Here is a 23,250-nt window from a genome sequence, read left to right on the forward strand (position 1 = left end):
TAAAGCCCTGTGCTGGCAGGACTGAAGACCGACAGGTCACAGGTTCAAATCCGGGGAGAGGTGGATGAGCTCCCTCTATCAACTCCAGCTCCTGATGCAGGGACATGAGAGAAGCCTCCCACAAGGATGATAAAAACATCAAATCATCCGGGCGTCCCCTGGGCAACGTCCTTGCAGACGGCCAATTCTCTCACACCAGAAGCGACTTGCAGTTTCTCAAGTCACTCCTGACACGACCAAAAAAACAAAAAACCAGCAGAAGGTGCCCCTGTCACTCTGGAAAGACCCGAGTGGATGATAGGGGAATAATCTCCTTACAGAACTGGATTTCTTTGCCTCTTCTAAATCCACATTCACATATCTCCCTTTTTATCAGGGGCAGCCCGAGGCCAGCAGCAGGCCTCTTTATGGAAAGAGGCTCAGATGGGAAACAATGGGGGCTGGAAGAGAAGGGGGCTCCCCTTTTGTCATGGAAATGCCTGGGCTTTCAGGCCGCAATCAAGGGGAGCAGGTGAAAGACACCAGCTTTGCCCTTATCATGGCGAGAGAGGCCCAGGTCCCCAAAGAGGAGGGGGCAGGGAGAGGGGAAGAAAAAGAGGCTCTGTTGGTTCAAACCCATCATCATCTCATCCCCACATTGAGGCTTTTCTTAGGAAATTACTGGGGGAGGAGGAGAGGGAGAAGGATGAAGAAGGGACACATGTGCGCACAGCCGATACCAGCTGCTCTTCGTTGAAGCAGGCCTGAAAAGGCCACACATTTCGTGACACCACAAACACTCTGCAACCCATGTATTGTCGAAGGCTTTCATGGCCGGAATCACTGGGCTGTTGTAGGTTTTTTCGGGCTATAGAACATGGTCGAAAAAACCTACAACAACCCACTCTGCAACCTCTTTCCTCACTTTTATATGCCACGGAGACACAGACTTGAGAGATGTTTCTTTATTGGAAGGGATGTGTGTTTGTTTCAGTGAGAATTCACCAGCAAACATCAGATTAGAAGAAAACAAAAAGAGTCTGGGACTGCCAGCACAGGAAGCAAGCTGGGCACAGGCTCTTTTCTCCCACTTGGGCAAAGTCTCGGGCTGAGAGAAATCTGGCTCAAGACAAAAGACAGCACTTTAGGATGACAGGCCCAGCGTTCTCCATCACTGTTGGAAAAAATACTAATCCCTTCTCCTTTACCTAGAAACAACAGTGAGGCTGGAGACAGCCTCCCTGATCGCCACTGCAAGACGAAAGGCCAGGCAGTTTCGCAGTCCTGAGCATGATCTGTTGGTGCCCTAAAGCAAGGAAGGACAGAAAGGGAGTGGGGTGGGGACCAGGGAGTGGGTGGGTGGGTTTATTCTGCAGGACTTGCCAAGGAAGATACCAGTATTTAAAAGCCCCAAGGTCCACAGGGGCAAAGCAGCACTAACTGTTGGAAAGGGATGCCAGGATCCACATGGAAAGGCCATGAGGATGGGTTCTGGGACAGAAGAGGCGATGAGTTCTGCCATGGGTCTTGGATTCTGCGCCTGGCTCCGCTGGCAATGGCTTCCATACATCTACAAGAACAAAAAAAATATTATTTTTTTTAGAACTTCTTCTTAACCTCTGCAGAGGGACTCAGTCCAGTTCACAACAAAAGATTCATAAACAAGAGTTTAAAACATCATATCCCATAATTCACTAAAACATTAAAATATGATCACATAATTACATAATGCCAAGTCGTCAAAACAGGCAAACAATTGGCCACAGGAACAAAGCTGGCACCTTCTTTGCCCCCTTTCTGAGGACACAGAAATAGGGTCTGAGAAGCAGATGGGGAAGTGCCAACGCTTAAATGGAGTAGCCTTTGGCAGCCTCCAGCTAAGGGCACACTACTCCTTGCCCCAGACCCCGCACAGAAGGGAGATGGGTCTTAAGAGCCATGAAGAGTCATGTTGAGCAAGACCAAAGGCTTATCTATCCATCCCAGAATTTATTGTCGAAGGTTTTCATGGCGTGAATCACTAGGTTGTTGGTTTTTTCGGGCTATATGGCTATGTTCTAGAGGCATTTTCTCCTGACATTTCGCCTGCATCTATGGCAAGCATCGTCTGAGGATGCTTGCCATAGGTGCAGGCGAAATGTCAGGAGAAAATGCCTCTAGAACATGGCCATATAGCCCAAAAAAACCCTACAACAACCTATCCCAGAATTCTGTTCATAAACAGAAGTTCACAGACAAAGACAGGAAAGTAACAGCATCCTTCAGGTCAGATTCCCCAGCACCTAACAGACAGAGGGATACTGGAGGAAATAAATATCCATAGAATCCTAGAGTTGGAAGAGACCTCATGGGCCATCCAGTCCAACCTCCTGCCAAGAAGCAGGAATATTGCATTCAAAGCACCCCTGACAGATGGCCATCCAGCCTCTGTTTAAAAGCTTCCAAAGAAGGAGCCTCCACTACACTCCGGGGCAGAGAGTTCCACTGCTGAACAGCTCTCACAGTCAGGAAGTTCTTCCTAATGTTCAGATGGAATCTCCTCTCTTGTAGTTTGAAGCCATTGTTCTGCGTCCTAGTCTCCAGGGCAGAAGAAAACAAGCTTGCTCCCTCCTCCCTGTGGCTTCCTCTCACATATTTATACATGACTATCATATCTCCTCTCTGCCTTCTCTTCTTCAGGCTAATACATGCCCAGCTCCTTAAGCCACTCCATAGGGCTTGTTCTCCAGACCCTTGATCATTTTAGTCGCCCTCATCTGGACACATTCCAGCTTGTCAATATCTCTCTTGAATTGTGGTGCCCAGAATTGGACATAATATTCCAGATGTGATCTAACCAAAGCAGAATAGAGGGGTAGCATGACTTCCCTAGATCTAGACACTATGCTCCTATTGATGCAGGTCAAAATCCCATTGGATTTTTTTGCCGCCACATCACATTGTTGGCTCATGTTTAACTTGTTGTCCACGAGGACTCCAAGACCTTTTTCACTCGTACTGCTCTCAAGCCAGGCATTGTCCCCCATTCTGTATCTTTGCATTTCGTTTTTCCTGCCAAAGTGGAGTATCTTGCATTTGTCACTGTTGAACTTCATTTTGTTAGTTTTGGCCCATCTCTCTAATCTGTCAAGATCGTTTTGAATTCTGCTCCTGTCCTCTGGAGTATTGGCTATCCCTCCCAATTTGGTGTCATATGCCTTCTAGCCCTTCATCTAAGTCATTAATAAAGATGTTGAACAGGACCGGGCCCAGGACAGAACCCTGCTTGTGGCACTCCATTCGTCACTTCTTTCCCCAAGAGGAAGCATTGGGGAGAATCACCCTCTGGGTTCGTCCATTTAATCATGACTGGGAGCCACTGATAGCTCAAATCAGTGGCTCCCAGAACGTGGTGGCTCCCAGAATCTCCAAGAATGTGGTGCAATTCCCTTTAAAAGTCTTGCAAATTGGCAGTCATCATTACGTCTCACAGTTTAACAATGTTCTATGTGAACAAACATTTCCATATTATCTCGGTTGAATCAGTCCCACTATTCAACTTCAGTGAATAATAATATAATAATAAAACTTTATTTATACCCCGCCACCATCTCCCCAAGGGACTCGGAGCAACATACATGAGGCCAAGTCCAACAGCACATCAATCAAACAAAAGCCAATAAGCAAAAACAATAAATACAATACAATACAAATCACATATAAACAATAACCAATAAACAGTAACACACAAGGATTTAAAAACCTATGGCCGGGCCAAATGTAATAGTTTAAAAATTAAAAAATAAACGCTGGGCATGAACAAGGTAAGATATATCTATTATAGGGTTTTAAAAGAGAGATGAGGGAGCGCAGTCAATCCTAAACCAATAGTAAAGTGTATTCTGAGGACATATTGCTGGGAATTTTCCTTATTCTGGGAAGGCACACTGGAACAGCCACGTTTTCAAGCTCCTCCTGCCAGAGTTGGGGCATGCCTGATGTCCTTGGGAAGTGAGTTCCAGAGTTGGGGGGCCACCACCGAGAAGGCCCTCTCCCTCGTCCCCACCAATCGTGCCTGCGAAGGAGGCAGGAGCGAGAGCAGGGCCTCTCCAGGTGATCGAAGAGATTGTGTGGGTTTGTACACAGAAGTGAATGACCTGCCCTCTAGCAATAATAGAGAGAGAAATCTGTTTTCCAAAGACAGAGAGGGAGAAAACCCAGTGCAAATATTTTAACCACAAGAGAGTTGTTTCAACTCCATAGTTGTTTTGGTTGCCCTCTTCTTTTTCAACCTTACAAAATCCCTTTTGGAACGGTAGGTAACATTTTAAGTGTGGCCGCACACTATGGCTAGCAAGATCCACCCTGCGGGGGCAAGAGAAACTAGGAGTTGCTAGTGGACTCACCTGCTCTCAGAGTTCATCATGATTGAGGTCTTTGGGTTCATGGCAGGCTGCCGGGGTGACAAACTCCATCAAGTACTCACAGCGGCTGGGCTCTGTAGTGGATGTGACCACTGTCTCCTTGCCACATGTAAGTTTCACCTGGGTTTAAGGAAGAAAGAAAAAAACAGGACAGTGGCTCTTGGGGTCCATCCACACAGTCATATAACCCAGAATATCATAGAATCAGAGTTGGAAGAGACCTCATGGGCCATCCTGTCCAACTCCTTGCCAAGAAGCCCAAAAATTGCACTCAAATCACCCCTGACAGATGGCCATCCAGCCTCTGTTTATAAGCTTCCAAAGAAGGAGCCTCCACCACACTCTGGGACAGAGAGTTCCACTGCTGAACGGCTCTCACAGTCAGGAAGTTCTTCCTCATGTTCAGATGGCAAGATAACCCACAATATCTGTTTTGAACTGGGTTTTCTGAGCCCACATTGCCACATATCTCAGTTCGAAGCAGATAATGTGGGATTTTATTCAGCGGTGTGGTTTTCCCATGGATACCAGTGCAGGGACTATTCTTAAAAACCAAGTCACTGTCTACTGCAAGATCCAACAGACCTGGTTAAACTAATATATTTGTAGCCCCCCCTTGCTTTAAGAAACTCCTAAAGGCATTTTTTTCACACATCATCATAACAAATCATAGCATCATCTAGTTGGAAGAGATTGTGGCACAGCTGGCTGAGTGTCAGCTGCATTAAGATCACTCTGACCAAAAGGTCATGAGTTCGAAGCCAGCCCGGGTTGGAGTGGGTTTCCAACCAATTGTGTAGCCTGTTGTCGACCTTTGCAACCCGAAAGACAGTTGCATCTGTCAAGTAGGAAAATTAGGTACCACCTTAAAGTGTGGGGAGCTAAATTAACTGATTTATGAGGCCATAAAGAAGACTCCAGCAAAGCATTCCAGCAGGGAAGCATGCGGGGAATGCGGAAGTGCTTCATCAGAGTTGCAGATGGACGATGAAAGCGACAGCTCCCCTGGCGGCCAGAAAAAAGTTAAATAGCCTCTGTGTATGTCTGTATATGTTTGTATGTCAAAAACTGGCATTGAATGTTTGCCATATATGTGTACACTGTAATCCGCCCTGAGTCCCCTGCGGGGTGAGAAGGGAGGAATATAAATGCTGCACATAAACAAACAAACAAACAAATAAGAGACCATCCAGTCCAACCCCCTGCCAAGAAGCAGGAAAGATGCTCAGTAAAAGAGAGAATGCTAAGTGGGGAAAGTAACTTCTCTTCCCATTATCATTCCTTATTTTCAAGTAACTATGCCAAGGATAGAATCATAGAATCAAAGAGTTGGAAGAGACCTCATGGGCCATCCAGTCCAACCCCATTCTGCCAAGAAGCAGGAATATTGCATTCAAAGCACCCCTGACAGATGGCCATCCAGCCTCTGTTTAAAAGCTTCCAAAGAAGGAGCCTCCACCACACTCCGGGACAGAGAGTTCCACTGCTGAACGGCTCTCACCTATTGAGCAAAAAAACGCGAAGAAACTACACAGACCATAACTTTATGTGTGTGTGTTTTTTAAGGAAAGCTGTTGCTCTAAGTGATGAAAGATGTCTATTATACCACATGGTTTTTCACCACCATCTGCCATTTAGCATATTGTGTTTTCTTATTGGTCACTGAACGGTAAATACAGCTTTCATTTGCGAGTGTGATTGCTGAGGTACATTTTCTCTGAGGAAATTCTGCTGCGAGAGGGGAAACAGCTTCATTATACAAAGTATATAAATCCCTTAAGGGCTGGTTCAGAGGTTCTTAACTTTAGGGTCCCCAAGAGCAATGGGGGTCCATGAACCAAGAGCAAAAATGAGAGCTCTCTCTTTTTAATTTTGTTATTGATTTATGGTGCACACAGGAAACAAAACCGACACCAGAAAAAAAAACAAAAAACAAAAAAACTGGAAAAAAAGATATACAAGTTTACAGAATGGTATATAGTCAGCACTCATTAAACATACGAAAAATCAACTTTGACTGTACGGTTATTGTTCTGTCGCACGCTGGGCCTGTAAATAATTGTCTTTAGAACAGGACGTGCAACCTTTGCCCAGCAGGAAGCCAGGGGGCCCAAGGAGAAGTTCTCAGAGGGTTTCCACCACAAATAGTCTTTAGATGGCTTGTGAAGTACAACAAAGTCTTTTATTGAGGAACAATCAAACAGAAACTTCTCTTGTCTTCAGTAAAGTTAAGCAAATGATTCCAAGCTTTTAGGCAACTGGTGAATTCCTAATCTTGCCCACGAAGGACAGGCAACTGTCTTCAATAACTTCTTCTTTAAAGGAAAATCCCCTTTTTAACTTCTCCCAGGCTGACTGTAATCTAACCCTTAATGATGTGGGCTCTGCTACCGGGTCGAACTGTGTCTCGAACGCCGAGTGGACCTACCAGTAAAGGCTTAGATATTCTCCAGCTGGAGTTCTTTGGTCTTTAGGGCTGTTTTCCTGGAAATCTTTGAAGACTCTTAAGACTGTTTTCCCCCGGAAGGTCTTAAGGGTTGAAGCTTTTGTACAGGAGAAGCTTGCATATGTCCTGTACATTAGCTTTCCTTGCTAAGACTAACTAAAAATAGCTCCCTTCCCTTTCCAATTGCCCTCAGCAAGGGGCGGGACCAAAACTTAATGATGATGGACAGGTGACTTGCCCTATGACTGCAACCAAAAGAAGCCACCTATCTGCAGTCCCTGAAACCTAGGACTGCAATCAAACATTTAATACAAAGCAAATAAAGTTGGAGCTTCTGGTACAGCTGTACCAGAGTAGTTATTATACCTTGACATTTTTATTAAAAAATGAGATTTCTTTGCTTCCTTTCACATTACTTTTTCTTGTCAAGGTGCCTCATCACACTAGAGAAAAAAATCCACTTAAAATCCGGTTTCTGCCTCCTGCAGAATTCTGGGGTTTGTAGTTTAGGAAGGAGCCTTTAACAGCCTCACTAAACTACAAACCCCAGAATTCTGCAGAAGGCAGAAATGAGATTTTAAGTAGATTTTTTTCTCTAGTGTGATGAAGTGGAAGCTGAATGTTAAGGTTAAGAATTTAGTTTCTCTAGTGCCGACTGCCCTCTTTTCACTTCAGATTAGTTTATATGAAGAAAACAATTCAAATGCTATAAAACTTTGGATCTATGTATTATTTTTTTTCATATCGTATGGTGGCTAACTATTCTCAAGGCACCACTTATTGACTCAAAGCACACTTGTAAGGGAAACAAGTGATGCAAACAGAACAGGAGACAGCCATGGAATTATACAGATGGAGACAACTCCACTGATGAGGCAGTGCTATGAGGACTGTCCTTTTTCAGCAGCAGCGAGTGCTATCTGCTTTGCTGCAAGTGTAAAAAGTGTAGGGATGTTACCTACCCATAGTCCTGTCTCCTCTTCCCTCTAGCTACCCCTGCGACACTAATCAACTCAGGCATAGTCTCAAATCTTTACAAAATATTCTAACCACTAACTGACCAGCCTTTGCATTTCCATTGTTCTAGATCAATGCTGCGACCCCTTAATACAGTTCCCCCATGTTGTGGTGACCCCCAACCATAAAATTATTTTAATTGCTAATTCGTAACTGTAATTTTGCTATTGTTGTGAATCGTAATGTAAATATCAGATATGCAGTATTTTCATTCACTGAACCAAATTTGGCACAAATGCCCAATTCACCCAAATGGGGTTGAGGGGGATTGTTTTTGTCATTTGGGAGTTGTAGTTGCTGAGATTTGTAGTTAACCTACAATCAAAAGAGCATTCTCAACTCCACCAATGATGGAATTGAACCAAACTTGGCACACAGAATTCCCATGACCAACAGAAAATACTGGAAGGGTTTGGTGGGCATGGACCTTGAATTTTGGAGTTGTAGTTCACCAACATCCGGAGAGCACTGTGGACTCACCCGATGGATATGGGCCAAACCTGGCACGAATACTCAACATGGCCAAATGCGAACACTGGTGGAGTTTGGAGAAAATAGACCTTGACATTTGGGAGTTGTAGTTGCTGGGATTTATAGTTCACCTAACAAAGAGCATTATGAACTCCACCAATGATGGAATTAAACCAAACTTGGCACACAGAACTCTCATGCATAACCGAAAACACTGGAAGGGTTTGGTGGGCATTGACCTTGAGTTTTGGAGTTGCAGTTCACCTACATCCAGAGAGCACTGCGCAAACAATGATGCATCTGGACCAAACTTGGCAAGAATACTCAATATGCCCAAATGTGAACATTGGTGGAGTTTGGGGAAAACAGACCTTGACATTTGGGAGTTGTAGTTATGGGATTTATAGTACACCTACAACCCAAGAGCATCCTGGACCCCACTAATGATAGAATTGAGCCAAACTTCCCACACAAAACTCCCATAACCAACAGAAAATACTGTGTTTTCTGATGGTTGTTGGAAACCCCTCTGACACCCCCTCGCGACCCTCCCAGGGGTCCCGACCCCCAGGTTGAGAAACACTGTTCTAGATATTGAACTACAGATTCCTATACATCCCTTCCTTGCCTAGGATCTGGTTCTGACTAAAAATTATCCACATACTTTTTGTACAAAAGGCACTGTCCCCAAGAGAGAGTACTTCCAAACTTAAACCCGTCCAAACCAGCCCTCCCAGAGAACTCACAGTGGTGGATCGGTTGGGACCCTGCCAGCATCCTGTTCCGTGTTCATATTTCATGACACTGAATTTGTTCTCTTCAGGACCAGTCCAGGAACCCCACGTGCTGGAAAGGAAGCAAAGAATGTGAGGGGACTCATGGCAGATCTGGAGGCCCAGGAATTGGGGTCTGGCAAATGGGGTCAATCCCACCCCATTTATTTATTTATTTATTTGCGACATTTATATGCCTCCCTTCTCAACCCAAAGGGGACTCAGAGTGGCTTACAAGTTTTATACACACACATACATACACACACACATATACAATACATTATGTCATGAGCACAGTACAATATCAGTGCAATATATCACTATATTGTACTATACAATTATATTGTAATATTATTAGTAATATTACATGTCATATAAAATATATAATTATAATATCATATTATTATTATTATTATTATTATTATTATTATTATTATACTGTATGATGATGCAGTTTTAAAATTTTAATTATTTTTTTTTAAAATGAAACAATTGAGGGAAAGCAGGAAACATTTATAGCTTTACTCTTTCTTTGGCTGCAACCAAAAGTGTACTACCAGAGATTTCAGCGAAGGAGAATGAAGCGGAATGAGAAGACGGCCTCTAAAACACAGCCTGAAAGATAGATCACCAGTACAAAGGATCTAGATCAGGCATAGGCCAACTTTGGCCCTCCCTCTAGTTGTTTTGGACCTCATTCTCTCATGCCTTGAGGTGATATCATTTCAGGGCTATCGAGGAAGGTGCTTTCACTCTACAAGTAAGGTTGCATCATCAGAGATTGCACAAGACAAGAGAATTGGGCTACATTTTAGGGTTTTTTTTTAAGGAAATCAGATATATCAGAGACTTTCTACACAGTTTTTAATGGGGAAAGATAATGCTTATCCCAGCTGATGTTAAGGGGAAACATTATGATCCACTGTTAAAGTAAGGGTACTTAGCATGCTATATATATATATATATATATATATATATATATACACACACACACACACACACACACACACACACACACACATACACACACACACACACACACCATATATTCCGGCATATAAGATGACTGGGCATATAAGACGACCCCAACTTTTCCAGTTAAAATATGGAGTTTGGAATATACTCACCGTATAAGACTACCCCTCTTCCAATGCACACCAAATAAAATTTTTAAAAAGCATCAGATTTGATTCCAATATGCTAATTTTCCTATTACTGTACCTCCTTCTCTGCCTCTCAGATCTCGCACATGCGCACCTGCACCAGTTCACTGCAATCTTCAGGAGCGAGATCTGAGAGGCAGAGGAGGAGGTACGGTAACAGGATACAAGGGCGGGCCAGACAGGTAAAAGAGATGTGTTTTTCTGGCCCCAGAGCCACTCTATCTCTTTTTTCCATACCCCGGGCGCCCTGGACGCCTGCAGCTTGCTCCACCCTTCACTTACACCTTCCCGGTGAGACGCCCCTTCACCTCACCATCGGGACCGCATTAAGTCCACGAATCCTGATTAATGGATTTTCTTCTACCATACTTGTACAGCGTTGCTCATACAGTCGCTGCATACGGCAGGGACGCGACCACTGCCATTTTTGAGCTCCCCCCACAATATGCAGCAACCACAAATTCTCCAATCTGGATTGGAAGTTTCAGCACCCGCTCTATAAGATGACTCCCACTGAATAAGACGACCCCCGTCGTATAAGACTACTCCCAGCATATAAGTCTACTCCCGGTGTATAAGACAACCCCTGACTTTTGAGATTTTCTTGGGTTAAAAAGTAGTCTTATATGCCAGAAAATACAGTATATATACACACACACACACACATATAGAGAGAGAGAGGGAGGGAGAGAGGTTGACAGGGCTCAGGGCCAAAGGTCATCCAGCAGACCCCACAGGGTGGGCTCAGGAGGCACACCTCTCGTCACCATGAGTAGCGCAGGTCCCAGACAGACCTTTGTTTCTGGAACTAAGAGAGAGTATCTGAGGCTCTTACCCAAGGCTGGTCTCCGAGCCACCATGCTTGGGTTTCTGGGACACTCTGTTAAAGGGACAGAGACGATAAACATACCTGAAAAAAATAAAACAGCGCAAAAGAGATCAGTAAACTCCTATATCACACATTTAACAATCTTTGTAACCAAATTGATAGACTGGATTTATAAATCAGGTGCTCAAAGAAAAATGTCACTACTTAGCACACTGCTGAAGCCATATGGAAAGTTTGTCAGCAGCGGGATAACCATACTCCTGGTCTAGCCTCTAGTCTCTGCGACTAAGGGTAAAGACTTAGGAGTGGATGAGTTTTCCCTTTAAAAACAACAGAATAATTCCAGATATGAAAAGCGCAGAAGAAAGAACTGAAAATGCTTCACCAAGTCCCACTAAAAGCTGAGAAACCAGCATCAGAATGGGCAATAAGGGAACAGTCTGCAGCCCTTAGAAGGCCTGGAAATGTTATCTTTTTGGAATAAAACTCCTGGAATCTGCAGACAGCAAGTCTATTAGCTGCTGGCTGGGGATTCTAGATGCCATAGTCCAAAAATGGGACTTTTCCAACCTCTATGTTGTTGTGATTTCTGGTTCTTGTCACCAATGCCCTTCATAGAAACCAAAAGCAATCAACTAAGAAAGGAAATATTGGGTATTGCTAATCATGATCTAGCTCTCAAAGAAAGGGATACCCATTCCTGAAGATTCCCTGTCTCAATCACTGCCCAGTAAAAAGAGTACGTGGGCAGCTTCTCTAAGATGCCATTTTCAAAGCTGGAAGTATTGGGACACTGCCAATACTTTCAAACCTGGCAGAGACCAGGAAAACAAAATCCTGTATTTGTTTGCATTCAATTTCATAGAGGGGAAAATTTCATGACCGCTAGGACAGATTTCAAAACCATGTTGTTGTTGTTCATTCGTTCAGTCGTCTCCGACTCTTCGTGACCTCAAAACCATGAGGAAGGGGATAATAGCAAGATGTCTGCTAAAGCCGGCTGGATCTTCACCTATCAGTCATCAAGTGAGGGGACATATCCAATGCCTACTGCTTTTTTCCAGAGGCCAACTTTGTGCTCGAAGGCTATACAAACCATGCCAGAAAGGTCAGATTATTATACATTACATAACAGATTAAGAAGGAGGGTGGGAATGGTTCTCATCTAGGTTGGCCACTTCAAAGGAGAGATAGAAGATTCCTTTTTGCCTTGTTATTGCTGTTCATTCGTTCAGTCGCTTCCGACCCTTCGTGACTTCCTGGACCAGTCCACACCAGAGCTCCCTGTTGGCCATCACCACCCCCAGCTCCTTCAGAGTCAAGCCAGTCACTTCAAGAATCCCATCCATTCATCTTGTCCTTGTTTGGCCCCTCTTCCTTTTTCCTTCCATTTTCCCCAGCATCATTTTTCATAGTCAAGAAAAAATGCAAGAAGTTCAGGGCCATTGCAAGAAATGTTGCTGCCTGGGGCAGAAAGGCAATGGTGCATCACCATCTAGCAACTCAAGATGGCTGGTACCCAAGTACCATCATTTTCTTCTGGCACAAGAGCCAGAAAATCCCCCAACACCTCTTCCTTACAATCAAAATTAAAATAAAATAAGTTGCAAATAATGTGCTGCCTTTATTTGGCCCAGCCCAATGGTAGAGCTGGCCCTGCAAAAGGTCACCAACTGGGCAGTACTTCCTGCACTCTGGCTCTTCTGAAGTAAAAAGCAAAGCCAGAAGGAAATGTTTCAAATGGCTAAAGGCTGAGGAGAGATAGAAAACCCACACAAGAGGAAACCAGTTATGTAAAGAGGTGGGGCACTTACTCATTCGTGGTAAGATCATAGCACTGGCCGTACAAGTACGAAAATTCTCCGTGAGGTCCAAAATCAAAGGAGATCTCTTTCTCCAGGTTCCTGGAAATGAAAGAAGAGAAAGATGCTGTTTAAGAAAAACTGCAGAGTAGTAATGGACCCAGTTACCGTTTATTCCATTTATTTCATGTTTTCGTACCATTTGTTTCATTCGGATGGCACAAAATGGTATATTCCCCTCTAGTACGGAAATCTCAGTGAAACGAAAGTAAAGTGGGAATGGTAACTGTTTGGTTGCCTGATTTTCAGCACTCGCCTGCAGGCCCTGTTACTTGGGGCCTTCATAACACATGCAAACTCTTCTTGGAAAAAGAGTACATGTGTAGCTTGCAAATCCAAAACACTTGCGCCTGCCAGGACCTGCAGCCAAGCGCTGAGTGCCTCTTACTCGGAACTTGGCTGCAGGCTCTGGCAGTACCTTCGGGAGCTTTGGGCCCAGGCAAGCCGCCAGCGAACGTGGCTTGTTCCAGCCCCGCACCGAGAATCCCAGCGTGGATCTAGCCCTAGCTCCGATGAAGAGACCTCAGCACTGGCGCAAGGTAGGTTTTCCGGTTGTAGGGGGAAACGGCAGGGGAAAGTTGTCAGAATAGTTGTAGTTATTTTACATGTATGTTTTTCAATGTATTTGTATTAGCATTGTAATGTATTAGTATTGCTTTTCAAAGATGGATTCAGTCATGTTCATTTATTGTTTAGTTTACACATGCAGTAGAATTGTTATTGTTACAAAGTTACAGGCCAGACAGTGAAACTGTGATAACACAAAATTCCTTTGCCCTGAGAAAACTAGGGAGTGTACCAGCCAAGAACATAGATAACACGGAAGGGCAGATCTTTCGTTTGCTGTGTGTTTTCTTGCTATGCTTTGTTCGTCGCCATCTTTTAGTTCCATCATGTAGTCTTTTGTGTATAGACGCTTTAAGTAAAAGCTACCTTAAAATTAGAATGCTGCCTGAGTTTGTTTATTTTGAAACCTCACGCTTGCTGTGCCGAGACTGGAGAGTCTGACAAAAATGGCAACAGAGCTGGCTAGTTTCATCCCTCTGGCCCTAAAACTGAAGGAACGGGAACGTGGGAAGCCCACCCATTGTCACCAATGGGACAAGAATATTTGTTTTTATGGGACCTGGGACAAAAAAGCTCATTTGGAAAGGGGCCTGTTTTCAGAAGAGGCACTCGAAAACTAAATACAAATAAAACAAGCAGAAACGGATAGCGATTCTATACAAATGCGCAAAACTACTGCAGAGACTAGGGTAACAGGACATTATAGATCCATGATGGCAAACCTATGACACATGTGTCAGCACTGACACGCGTAGCCATTTTCGATGACACACGGTCACATGCGACCTCATACAGAGAAGATGGGGCCGCATCCCAAGAAGGACATTTCATCCTCAGCTCCCACACCAGCATTTTTCTATAATGCCAAGATATATGGTATTATAGAAAAAGCAGGTAAGTTAAATAATTAGTTTTTGGTTTATTAAATACAGTTATATATTACAATAATATATTTTTGTTATTAAACTATGAAATTATTGTTTTTTCTCGAAGTGACACTCCACCCGAGTTAGGCTCTTTTTTTTTTTTTTTGCAAGTATTGACACACCAAGCTCGAAAGATTGCCCATCATTGTTATAGATTATAGGAATGTTAGAGCTGTTTAATTGTACTAAGTGGAAAGAAGCAAAATTTTATATATTCCAGCCTTCTTTATATTTCTTTCTTTTTTTTACAAAAAGGCCGTGGACTTCTAAGCCCTAAGGGTATGATCCTCTTACAGCAGGACTTCTAGAGTTCCCTCTATTTAATGTATATCTCAAATTATGAACAAGGTGAAGGGGGGAAATGCCTCTTGATAAGAAAAAAGCAGAAACCAAAAGTGCCAAGGGTGGAAACACGTAATCCTTCACCTGCTTTCAACAATTTCAACAGAAAGGAGGAAACCATGAAAATGAACAAAATTTGGCTACCCGTATTAAAAAACTCTAAACAGCAAAACAGCAGAGAGGAAACAATCAGGGACATCTAATCACCTCTCAACAAAAGATTGCCCCAGGCACTAATAATAATAATAATACTTTATTTGTAACCCGCTACCATTTCCCCAAGGGACTCGGTGCAGCTTACATGAGGCCAAGCCCGCAGTACATCAATAAAACGAAAATAATCAATACAAAACAGTAAATAAATCTCAAAACAAAAATAAACAATAAACAATAACAATACCAATACTATACAAGCATTTAAAAACCTATGGCTGGACCAAATGTAATAATTTAAAAATTAAAAAATAATGCTGGGCATGAACAAGGTAGGGTATAACTAGGATAGGGTTTTCAAAGAAAGGTGAAGGCGCACAGGCAATCCTAAATCAATGTTAAAGTGCATTTGAGGGCAAATTGCTAAGAGTTATCCTTATTCTGGGAAGGCACACTGGAACAAAGACTGCCAGCGTTGGGGCATGTCTGATGGCCTTGGGAAGTGAGTTCCAGAGTCAGGGGGCCACCACCAAAAAGGCCCTCTCTCTCGTCATAGAATCATAAAATCAAAGAGTTGGAAGAGACCTCATGGGCCATCCAGTCCAACCCCCTGCCAAGAAGCAGGAATATTGCATTCAAATCACCCCTGACAGATGGCCATCCAGCCTCTGTTTAAAAGCTTCCAAAGAAGGAGCCTCCACCACACTCCGGGGCAGAGAGTTCCACTGCTGAACGGCTCTCACAGTCAAGAAGTCCTTCCTCATGTTCAGATGGAATTTCCTTTCTTGTAGTTTGAAACCATTGTTCCGCCTCCTAGTCTCCAGGGAAGCAGAAAACAAGCTTGCTCCCTCCTCCCTATGACTTCCTCTCAAATATTTATACATATTTATACATATTTATACCAATTGCGCCTGCAAAGGAGGTGGGAGCGCGAGCAGAGCCTCTCCAGATGATCAAAGAGATCATGTGGGTTCGTACACAGAAATGCGGTCACGCAGGTAGGCAGGTCCCAAACCATTCAAGCCACACCAAACAACAGCCAGGCCATCAAATGCTAATCAAGCTGGTCAGCTGAAAAATTCACACCTAGCTCCAACAGACAAGAGTTCTTTGTCCCACCCTGGTCATTCCACAGACATATAAACCCTTTTTCCTAGTTCCAACAGACCTCACTACCTCTAAGGATGCTTGCCACAGATGCAGGCGAAACGTTAGGAGAGAATGCCTCTAGAACATGGCCATATTGCCTGAAAAAACCTACAACAACCAGGCTTCACCTGCTTCTTACTGTCTTTTGCTATGCAGGCATTTCAAATGAGAATGAGGGAGCGTAGGCAGAGAGGAGAACTAGCAGGGGGAAGTTAAAGGAGAAGAACATGTGCATTCTCGGGGGTCGGGTTAAGACAAGGGAGGGACAGGGCAGAGCATGGTGACAAACTTCTCAATAAGCTGCATAGATTGTAAGCAGTCAAGAGAAGTTGTTGTGAGGAAACAACAGCTCATCTAGGATCACCTACGGCCAGTTGTGTAAATTGCAGCTACTTCTCGGCTGCCAACATTACAAAGCCTAGAGAGTGACGTTGACTGGCTGGGCAGCAGCCCCGTTGCTTTGGCCACCACGAAGAGTTCAAACATTAACTTGGCATCATCCCCTACTTCCAAAACACTGGTAGAAGGCAGGCGTGGTCCGTGTCAGGGATTAATACCCTCTGCCCAACTCTTTGTTCCATGGATGCCTTTGTTTCTTGTCCTGCGCATCTGCCAGCAGCCCCAAAGGACCCCCACACAGGGACTTGTTGGGGAGGTCGGGTCCCATGGTTACCGCCTTGTCACCAAGGCTACTCCTAATTACAGTTCTCTCTCGCTCACTCATTCTCTTTCCCACCCAAGATGTAACACTCGTTGACATAAAAAGGATCTGCCTTGGCAGCCTCTTTGACCCAGTCACATCTAAATAGCTTCCAGAGGAAAACAACAGAACCCTTCTCCTCTCTGTCTTCCACTGTGCAACCAACTTGCTTCATCACCCCTGGGCTCTCCACCTTCCTTGGAGTGCACAAGCCATCCCAGGACTGCACTAAAGCTATGGGAAAGGAGCAGCAGCAATATTTATTTATTATTTATTTACTTTATTTATATACCGCTTTTCTCAGGTGACTCAAAGCAGTGAACAACATCGATACAAAACATCACAAGACAAGTATAGGGCAATTAAAAACAATTGTAACATAAATCATTAAACATTCGTATAACAATCATTAGCACCTCAACAGTAAAATCAGAATCCAGTCTCATCATCCATTATTCCGTATTCCTATGTTCAATTACACTGTTTAATCAAATGCTTGTTCGAACAGCCAGGTCTTCACTTTCCTCCGGGGGTTGATCTGATATCTGTAGGCAGGGTGTTCCACAGCCGAGGGGCCACCACTGAGAAGGCCCTGTCTCTCGTCCCTGCCAAGCGCGCCTGTGATACAGGCGGGACAGAGAGCAGGGCCTCCCCAGATTATCTTAGTATCCTAGCCGGTTCATAGGAGGAGATGCATTCGGAGAGGGACAGAACCGTTTAGGGCTTTATAGGTTAACGCCAGCACTTTGAATTGTGCCCAGTAGCAAACTGGTAGCCAGTGGAGCTGGCGCAACAGAGGAGTAGTATGCTGCCTGAGTGCCGCTCCTGTTAACAACCTGGCTGCCGAACGCTGGACCATTTGAAGCTTCCGAGCAGTCTTCAAAGACAACCCCACATAGAGAGTGTTGCAGTAGTCTATACGGGATGTAACCAGAGCGTGGACTACCATGGCCAAGTCAGACTTCCCAAGGTACGGGCGCAGCTGGCGCACAAGTTTTAACTGTGCGAATGCTTCCAGGCTCAGCAACGAGTCCAAGATCACACCCAAGCTGCGAACCTGCGTCTTCAGGTGGAGTGTAACCCCGCTCAACACAGGCTGTAACCCTATGCCCTGTTCGGCCTTACGACTGACCAGGAGTAACTCTGTCTTGTCTGGAATCAATTTCAATTTGTTCGCCCTCATCCAGACCATTACAGCGGCCAAGCACCGGTTCAGGACCTGAACAGCCTCCTTAGTAGCAGGTGGAAAGGCGTGATAGAGTTGGACATCATCCGCATACAGATGGCACCGTACCCCGAAACTCCGGATGATCTCTCCCAGCAGCTTCATGTAGATGTTAAACAACATGGGAGACAATATTGATCCCTGCGGAACCACACAAGACAATGGTTGTGGGGCAGAACAGGTGTCCCCCAGCAACACCTTCTGAGATCGACCCTCTAGGAAGGACTGGAGCCACTGCAGAACAGTGCCTCCAAGGCCCATTCCCGTGAGGCATCCCAGAAGGATACCATGGTCGAGAAACACACTCCCCCTGTCTAGCTCCTGGTGTAGATCATCCACTAAGGTGACCAAGACTATTTTATCATGGACGTTGTCACGGCCATCTTTGAATTATCGTACCCACTTACGCACTTTGCTTTCACTCATAACAGTATCACTGTACACTTCATAACTCTGTCGATGAATTTCTGCAGCAGGCAGGTTCCTTGCTGACAAAAACCGTATCACTGAGCGAACCTCACATGCGGCAGGTGAGTTGATAGTCTTAAACATTTTTTAAAGCACAGAACAGAACTGTACAGGTTAGCTACAGAGCGGAAACTGAGCACAGTTGTTCCTGAGGCATGCTGGCACACGATGCACGCGCTCGTTGCGGTATGTGCGCGAACTACTGGTGTCTACAACAAAACGGACCTTACTTTAAAAATACCCCTTGTACATCAGACAACATTATCAAAATGACATTAAAATAATAAAATAAAGTAAAATAAAATAAATATTCCAATAGATACAATCACAATAGAAATGACAATGGGTGGGCCACATATTCCGAATAATTAAAAAAAACAATTAACAGAATATGATGAGATAAAATAGGAGCAGGACGTTTAAATGGAACTCATAAAACACACAGAGTTGTGGGGCAGAACATCCTATTTAGAGGGCACGAACTCCATTAGACGAAAACGTTGAGGGGGTATAAAATATCATGCTGAGCACCTACTCTCCAAAGGCGCAGCGGAAAAGCCGGGTTTTGAGGTTCTTTTTAAATGTTTCCATTGACGGGGCTTTCCTGATCTCCCCAAGTAAAGAGTTCCAAAGTCGGGGGGCCACAGAAGAGAAGGCTCTCTCCTTCGTGCCCACAAAACGAGCTTGTGAGATTTCACAAAAACCTATTGTTCCCACTCTTTTTATGTAAATAACAAGAAAACAATAAAAACATTATTTTTAAAAAAGTCAAGCACCCTTAAAAGGAAGATGAGAACCTTAAACAAATGACTTTGGAGCATCTCTCTTCCTTTACGAATGGGAAGGCTGTCTTTAACTATCTAAAGAAGAAATGAAAAACACACACACACTGAAAAATGACACCAACAAAACAGGTCTCAGCTGCCATTCCAGGCTTCCATTAGTTGTTTACTTAAGTAGCGTATCCCCCACTAACCCCAACCCCTAAAAGGCTTGCTAATGGGCCAAACTGGAGATCTCCCTGGAGGAGGGAGGGGCTGTTTGTGCTGAAATCACAGCTGAAACCTCACTGGGTGGGAAACACGTCATGCGGAGCCGATTCTGGGTGGGTTTTTGGGGGGGGGGGGGCGTCAATTAAGGGTCCTGTTTTGCACCTGCTGTTTTAGGCCTAGTTGTCCCTGAGGTGGCAAACTTGGACCATCACTGTCCCAGTTCAGACAGAGGGCAGGGGGAAGGCAGCTTAACAAGACTCCAAGGTTTTCCAGACAATTTCGGCCAAACTCCAAATTACTATGAATATTAAAAACTAGGCCACAGGGGAGCGTGGTTGTAGACACCCCTTTCCTCTGACTTGTTTGTTTGAGAAAGAAGGTGATGGTGTTTTTTTAAGTTATTTTATTGAATTTTTTTAGAGGGAAAGAAAAGAGAAAAAAAGGAGGGGGGTAAAGGAGGTAGGAAAGTTTAATGGGTAGAAAAGAGGAAGAAGCTAACTATGGTTAAAGGAGTATGGAAGTTTCCTTACTAATGGAGATTGGAGTGGAAGGGCTGGGGGTGGGGGGAGGAGGAAAGAAAAAATGGGGTAAAAAGGAAAAAAGAAAGAAAAAGTTTATTGAAAAGAAAAAAGAAAAAAATGGTAAAAATATGTACAAATAAAAAATAAAATCTGTTTATATGCTTTGATGTTCTATAGTTTAATGTTATGTTAAGCAGACAATGTTTTGTCCAGCAGACAAGAGTTCTTTGTCCCACCCTGGTCATTCCACAGATATATAAACCCCTTTTTCCTAGTTCCAACAGACCTCACTACCTCTGAGGATGCTTGCCATAGATGCAGGCGAAACGTCAGGAGAAATGCCTCTAGAACATGGCCACATAGCCCGAAGAAACCTACAACAACCCAGTGATTCCGGCCATGAAAGCCTTCGACAATACATTAATGTTACGTTGTTTATTTTATTGTAATTTTGTATTTTTGTATTGTAATTTCTTGTTCGGGCTTGGCCCCATGTAAGCCGCTCCGAGTCCCCGTTGGGGGAGATGGTGGCGAGGTATAAATAAACATCATTATTATTGTTGTTGTTGTTGTAGTTTGAAGCCATTGTTCCACGTCCTAGTCTCCAGGGCAGCAGAAAACAAGCTTGCTCCCTCCTCCCTATGACTTCCTCTCACGTATTTATACATGGCTATCATGTCTCCTCTCAGCCTTCTCTTCTTCAGGATAAACATGCCCAGCTCCTTAAGCCGCTCCTCATAGGGCTTGTTCTCTAGACCCTTGATCATTTTAGTCGCCCTCCTGTGGACACATTCCAGCTTGTCAATATCTCACTTCAAAGAACTAACTTGTTGATGTGATCAATGTTCAGGACTGCCACAAATCACCATTCTCTCATTAATTTACAAGTACAGCTCTTCTCGGGTTGAAATGGAATAAGGAAAAACAATATTCAAAGAGCAGAAGCTGGGTATTGTTTCTTAAAAGAATGACAATTCCCAAAATCATTCAACCAGAGAGAATTCTAGGAATAGCAAAAAAGAGTAACGTTTCTGAGCTCCAGATGCGATTAAGCAGATTGGCACAGTCACAGCCAATGATAAAACCCTAAACTAAAGGCATGGCCAGACATCACTGAACCACAGGCTCCATTTAGGGCAACAAATGCACCTGCCTTTGTGCATCTTTAGTCCACTTCCACCGAGAAGATGACAGAAATCCAAAATAAGCCCCTCACCCCAAAGAGCCCTAAATGAAGTGCCTGTCACCAAGGTCAGTCAAGCTAAGCATGCCGAGGTCTCCCATCTGCTCCCTTCATCAGTCCTCCCAGCCTAAGAGCTCCAGAGTGGTGTGATTACGGCAATAATTATGTATGCAATCAATAGGAGACAGCTTGAAATTATTTTTGGCTTCTCCCCTTCTCCCTTCTCCCTTCCCCCATCTGGGACCAAGGAAGGGGAGAGAAGAAGATGCAATTAGAATGGCAAGTGGAGTCACAGCAGTGTCCCAACCTCCCTCTCCCCTCCAGTCACCCTCCACTATGTCCTCTCCTAATCTTTATGGGAAAGCTGGAAACTACACTATGTAACAAAATTTGAAAAATGTTCTGTTCCTGATTAGAAAGTGTTATTTCCTGTTTAATTGTGTGGTACTCAATATGAAAGAAATGTAGTTTTGTGGCTGCCACAATCTATGTTGAATTGGTTGAGATGCTAGGAGATATTAATTGAAAAACGATAGCAACATGTGCTGTAGGATGTTCTGCAAAAACAGAGTTGTTGGCAGTTTAATAAGCTTTTCCCATGTTTTAATGATAGAACCAATTAGGAAATGACATTTATAATCCAGGAACAAAAACTCTGTTACACAGGGCTAACATCCTAACAAGCTGAGCTGCATCAAGGTGGCAGGAAGTAGCCAGAAATGCCAAGACTGGGGGAAGCATTTTAAAATATCATCTTTCTAGTCCGTAAATCAAGGAAGGCCACCTTGTGACTCTCCACAGAATTCATATCAATTATTCCTTAACACAGGGGTCCTCAAACTATGGTCCGAGGGCCGGATACGGCCCTCCAAGGTCATTTATCCGGCCTTCGCTCAGGATCAACCTAAGTCTGAAATGACTTGAAATCACACAACAACGAACATATTCTCTCCTATGAACCATCAAGATTATTAAGATCGTCTGGAGAGGCCCTGCTCTCAGTCCCAACGGCCTTGCAAGCGCGTCTGGTGGGGACGAGGGACAGGGCCTTCTCGGTGGTGGCCCCTCGACTCTGGAACTCTCTTCCACTGGAGATTGGAATCGCCCCGTCTATCCTGACATTTAGAAAACAGGTGAAGACTTGGTTATGGAGACAGGCATTCAACGAGTGAGCCAACACCCTGAGATATGGATGGAGGATGATGAGCAAGGATTTTAGTGTGACAACTGACCATTATAGTTATTGATTGTAATTGCTGTTTTAATGTTTTACTGTAATATGTATTATGATGTTTTATTGATTGTATGTGATATTATGGTTGGAAACCGGTCTGAGTCCCTCAAGAGAGGTGAGAAGGCCGGTATACAAAACTTTTAAATAATAATAATAATAATAAATAACAACAACAACAACAATCCTATCTCATCAGCCAAAAGCAGGACCACACTTCCCACTGAAATACTACTAAGTTTATATTTGTTAAAATTGTTCTTCATTTTAATTATTCTTGAGGTTGGTTCTGCATCTCGTGGTGCCAGAGCGCAGTCTGTTCAGTGCCTTCCAAGTTGCCCAGTTTTCTGTGTGCCCAGGGGGGAGTCTCTCATCTGGTATCACCCACGGATTGAGGTGCTGGGTTTGAATCTGCCACTTTTGGACTCTTGCTTGCTGAAGTGTTCCAGCGAGTGTTTCTGTAGATCTTAGAAAACTATTTCTTGATTTAAGTCGTTGACATGCTGGCTGATACCCAAACAGGGGATGAGCTGGAGATGTCTCTGCCTTGGTCCTTTCACTGTTGGCTGCTACTTCCCGGCGGATGTCAAGTGGTGCAATACCGGCTAAGCAGTGTAATTTCTCCAGTGGTGTAGGGTGCAGACACCCCGTGATAATGTGGGATGTCTCATTAAGAGCCACATCCACTGTTTTAGTGTGATGAGATGTGTTCCACACTGGGCATGCGTACCCAGCAGCAGAGTAGCATAGCACAAGGGCAGATTAAAAAGTGTTGAGCCAACCTCAAGAAATGGGGCTACAAAGTGGAATCCACGACATGCGAGTGTGGAGAGGAGCAAACCACTGACCA

At 44.1% G+C, this 23,250-nt stretch overlaps 1 protein-coding gene across 1 annotated transcript in view; it reads right to left on the reverse strand.

The window, feature by feature from the left end:
* Positions 1-929: 929 nt before the first annotated feature.
* The window catches only part of PRKCSH (PRKCSH beta subunit of glucosidase II), an 81,345-nt gene continuing 59,024 nt past the window's right edge, over positions 930-23,250 (reverse strand). The window contains exons 14-18 of the mRNA XM_067464038.1: positions 12,896-12,985; positions 11,088-11,162; positions 9,063-9,162; positions 4,365-4,502; positions 930-1,549 (exon numbers count right to left, since the gene is read on the reverse strand). Of these exons, the coding sequence (XP_067320139.1) occupies positions 4,371-4,502; positions 9,063-9,162; positions 11,088-11,162; positions 12,896-12,985 (397 nt within the window). The 3' untranslated portion in view covers positions 930-1,549; positions 4,365-4,370. The remainder of the gene's footprint in view (positions 1,550-4,364; positions 4,503-9,062; positions 9,163-11,087; positions 11,163-12,895; positions 12,986-23,250) is intronic.

This window comes from Anolis sagrei, chromosome 2 (genome assembly GCF_037176765.1).
Source record: "Anolis sagrei isolate rAnoSag1 chromosome 2, rAnoSag1.mat, whole genome shotgun sequence".
In the NCBI taxonomy this organism is placed as follows: domain Eukaryota; kingdom Metazoa; phylum Chordata; class Lepidosauria; order Squamata; family Dactyloidae; genus Anolis; species Anolis sagrei.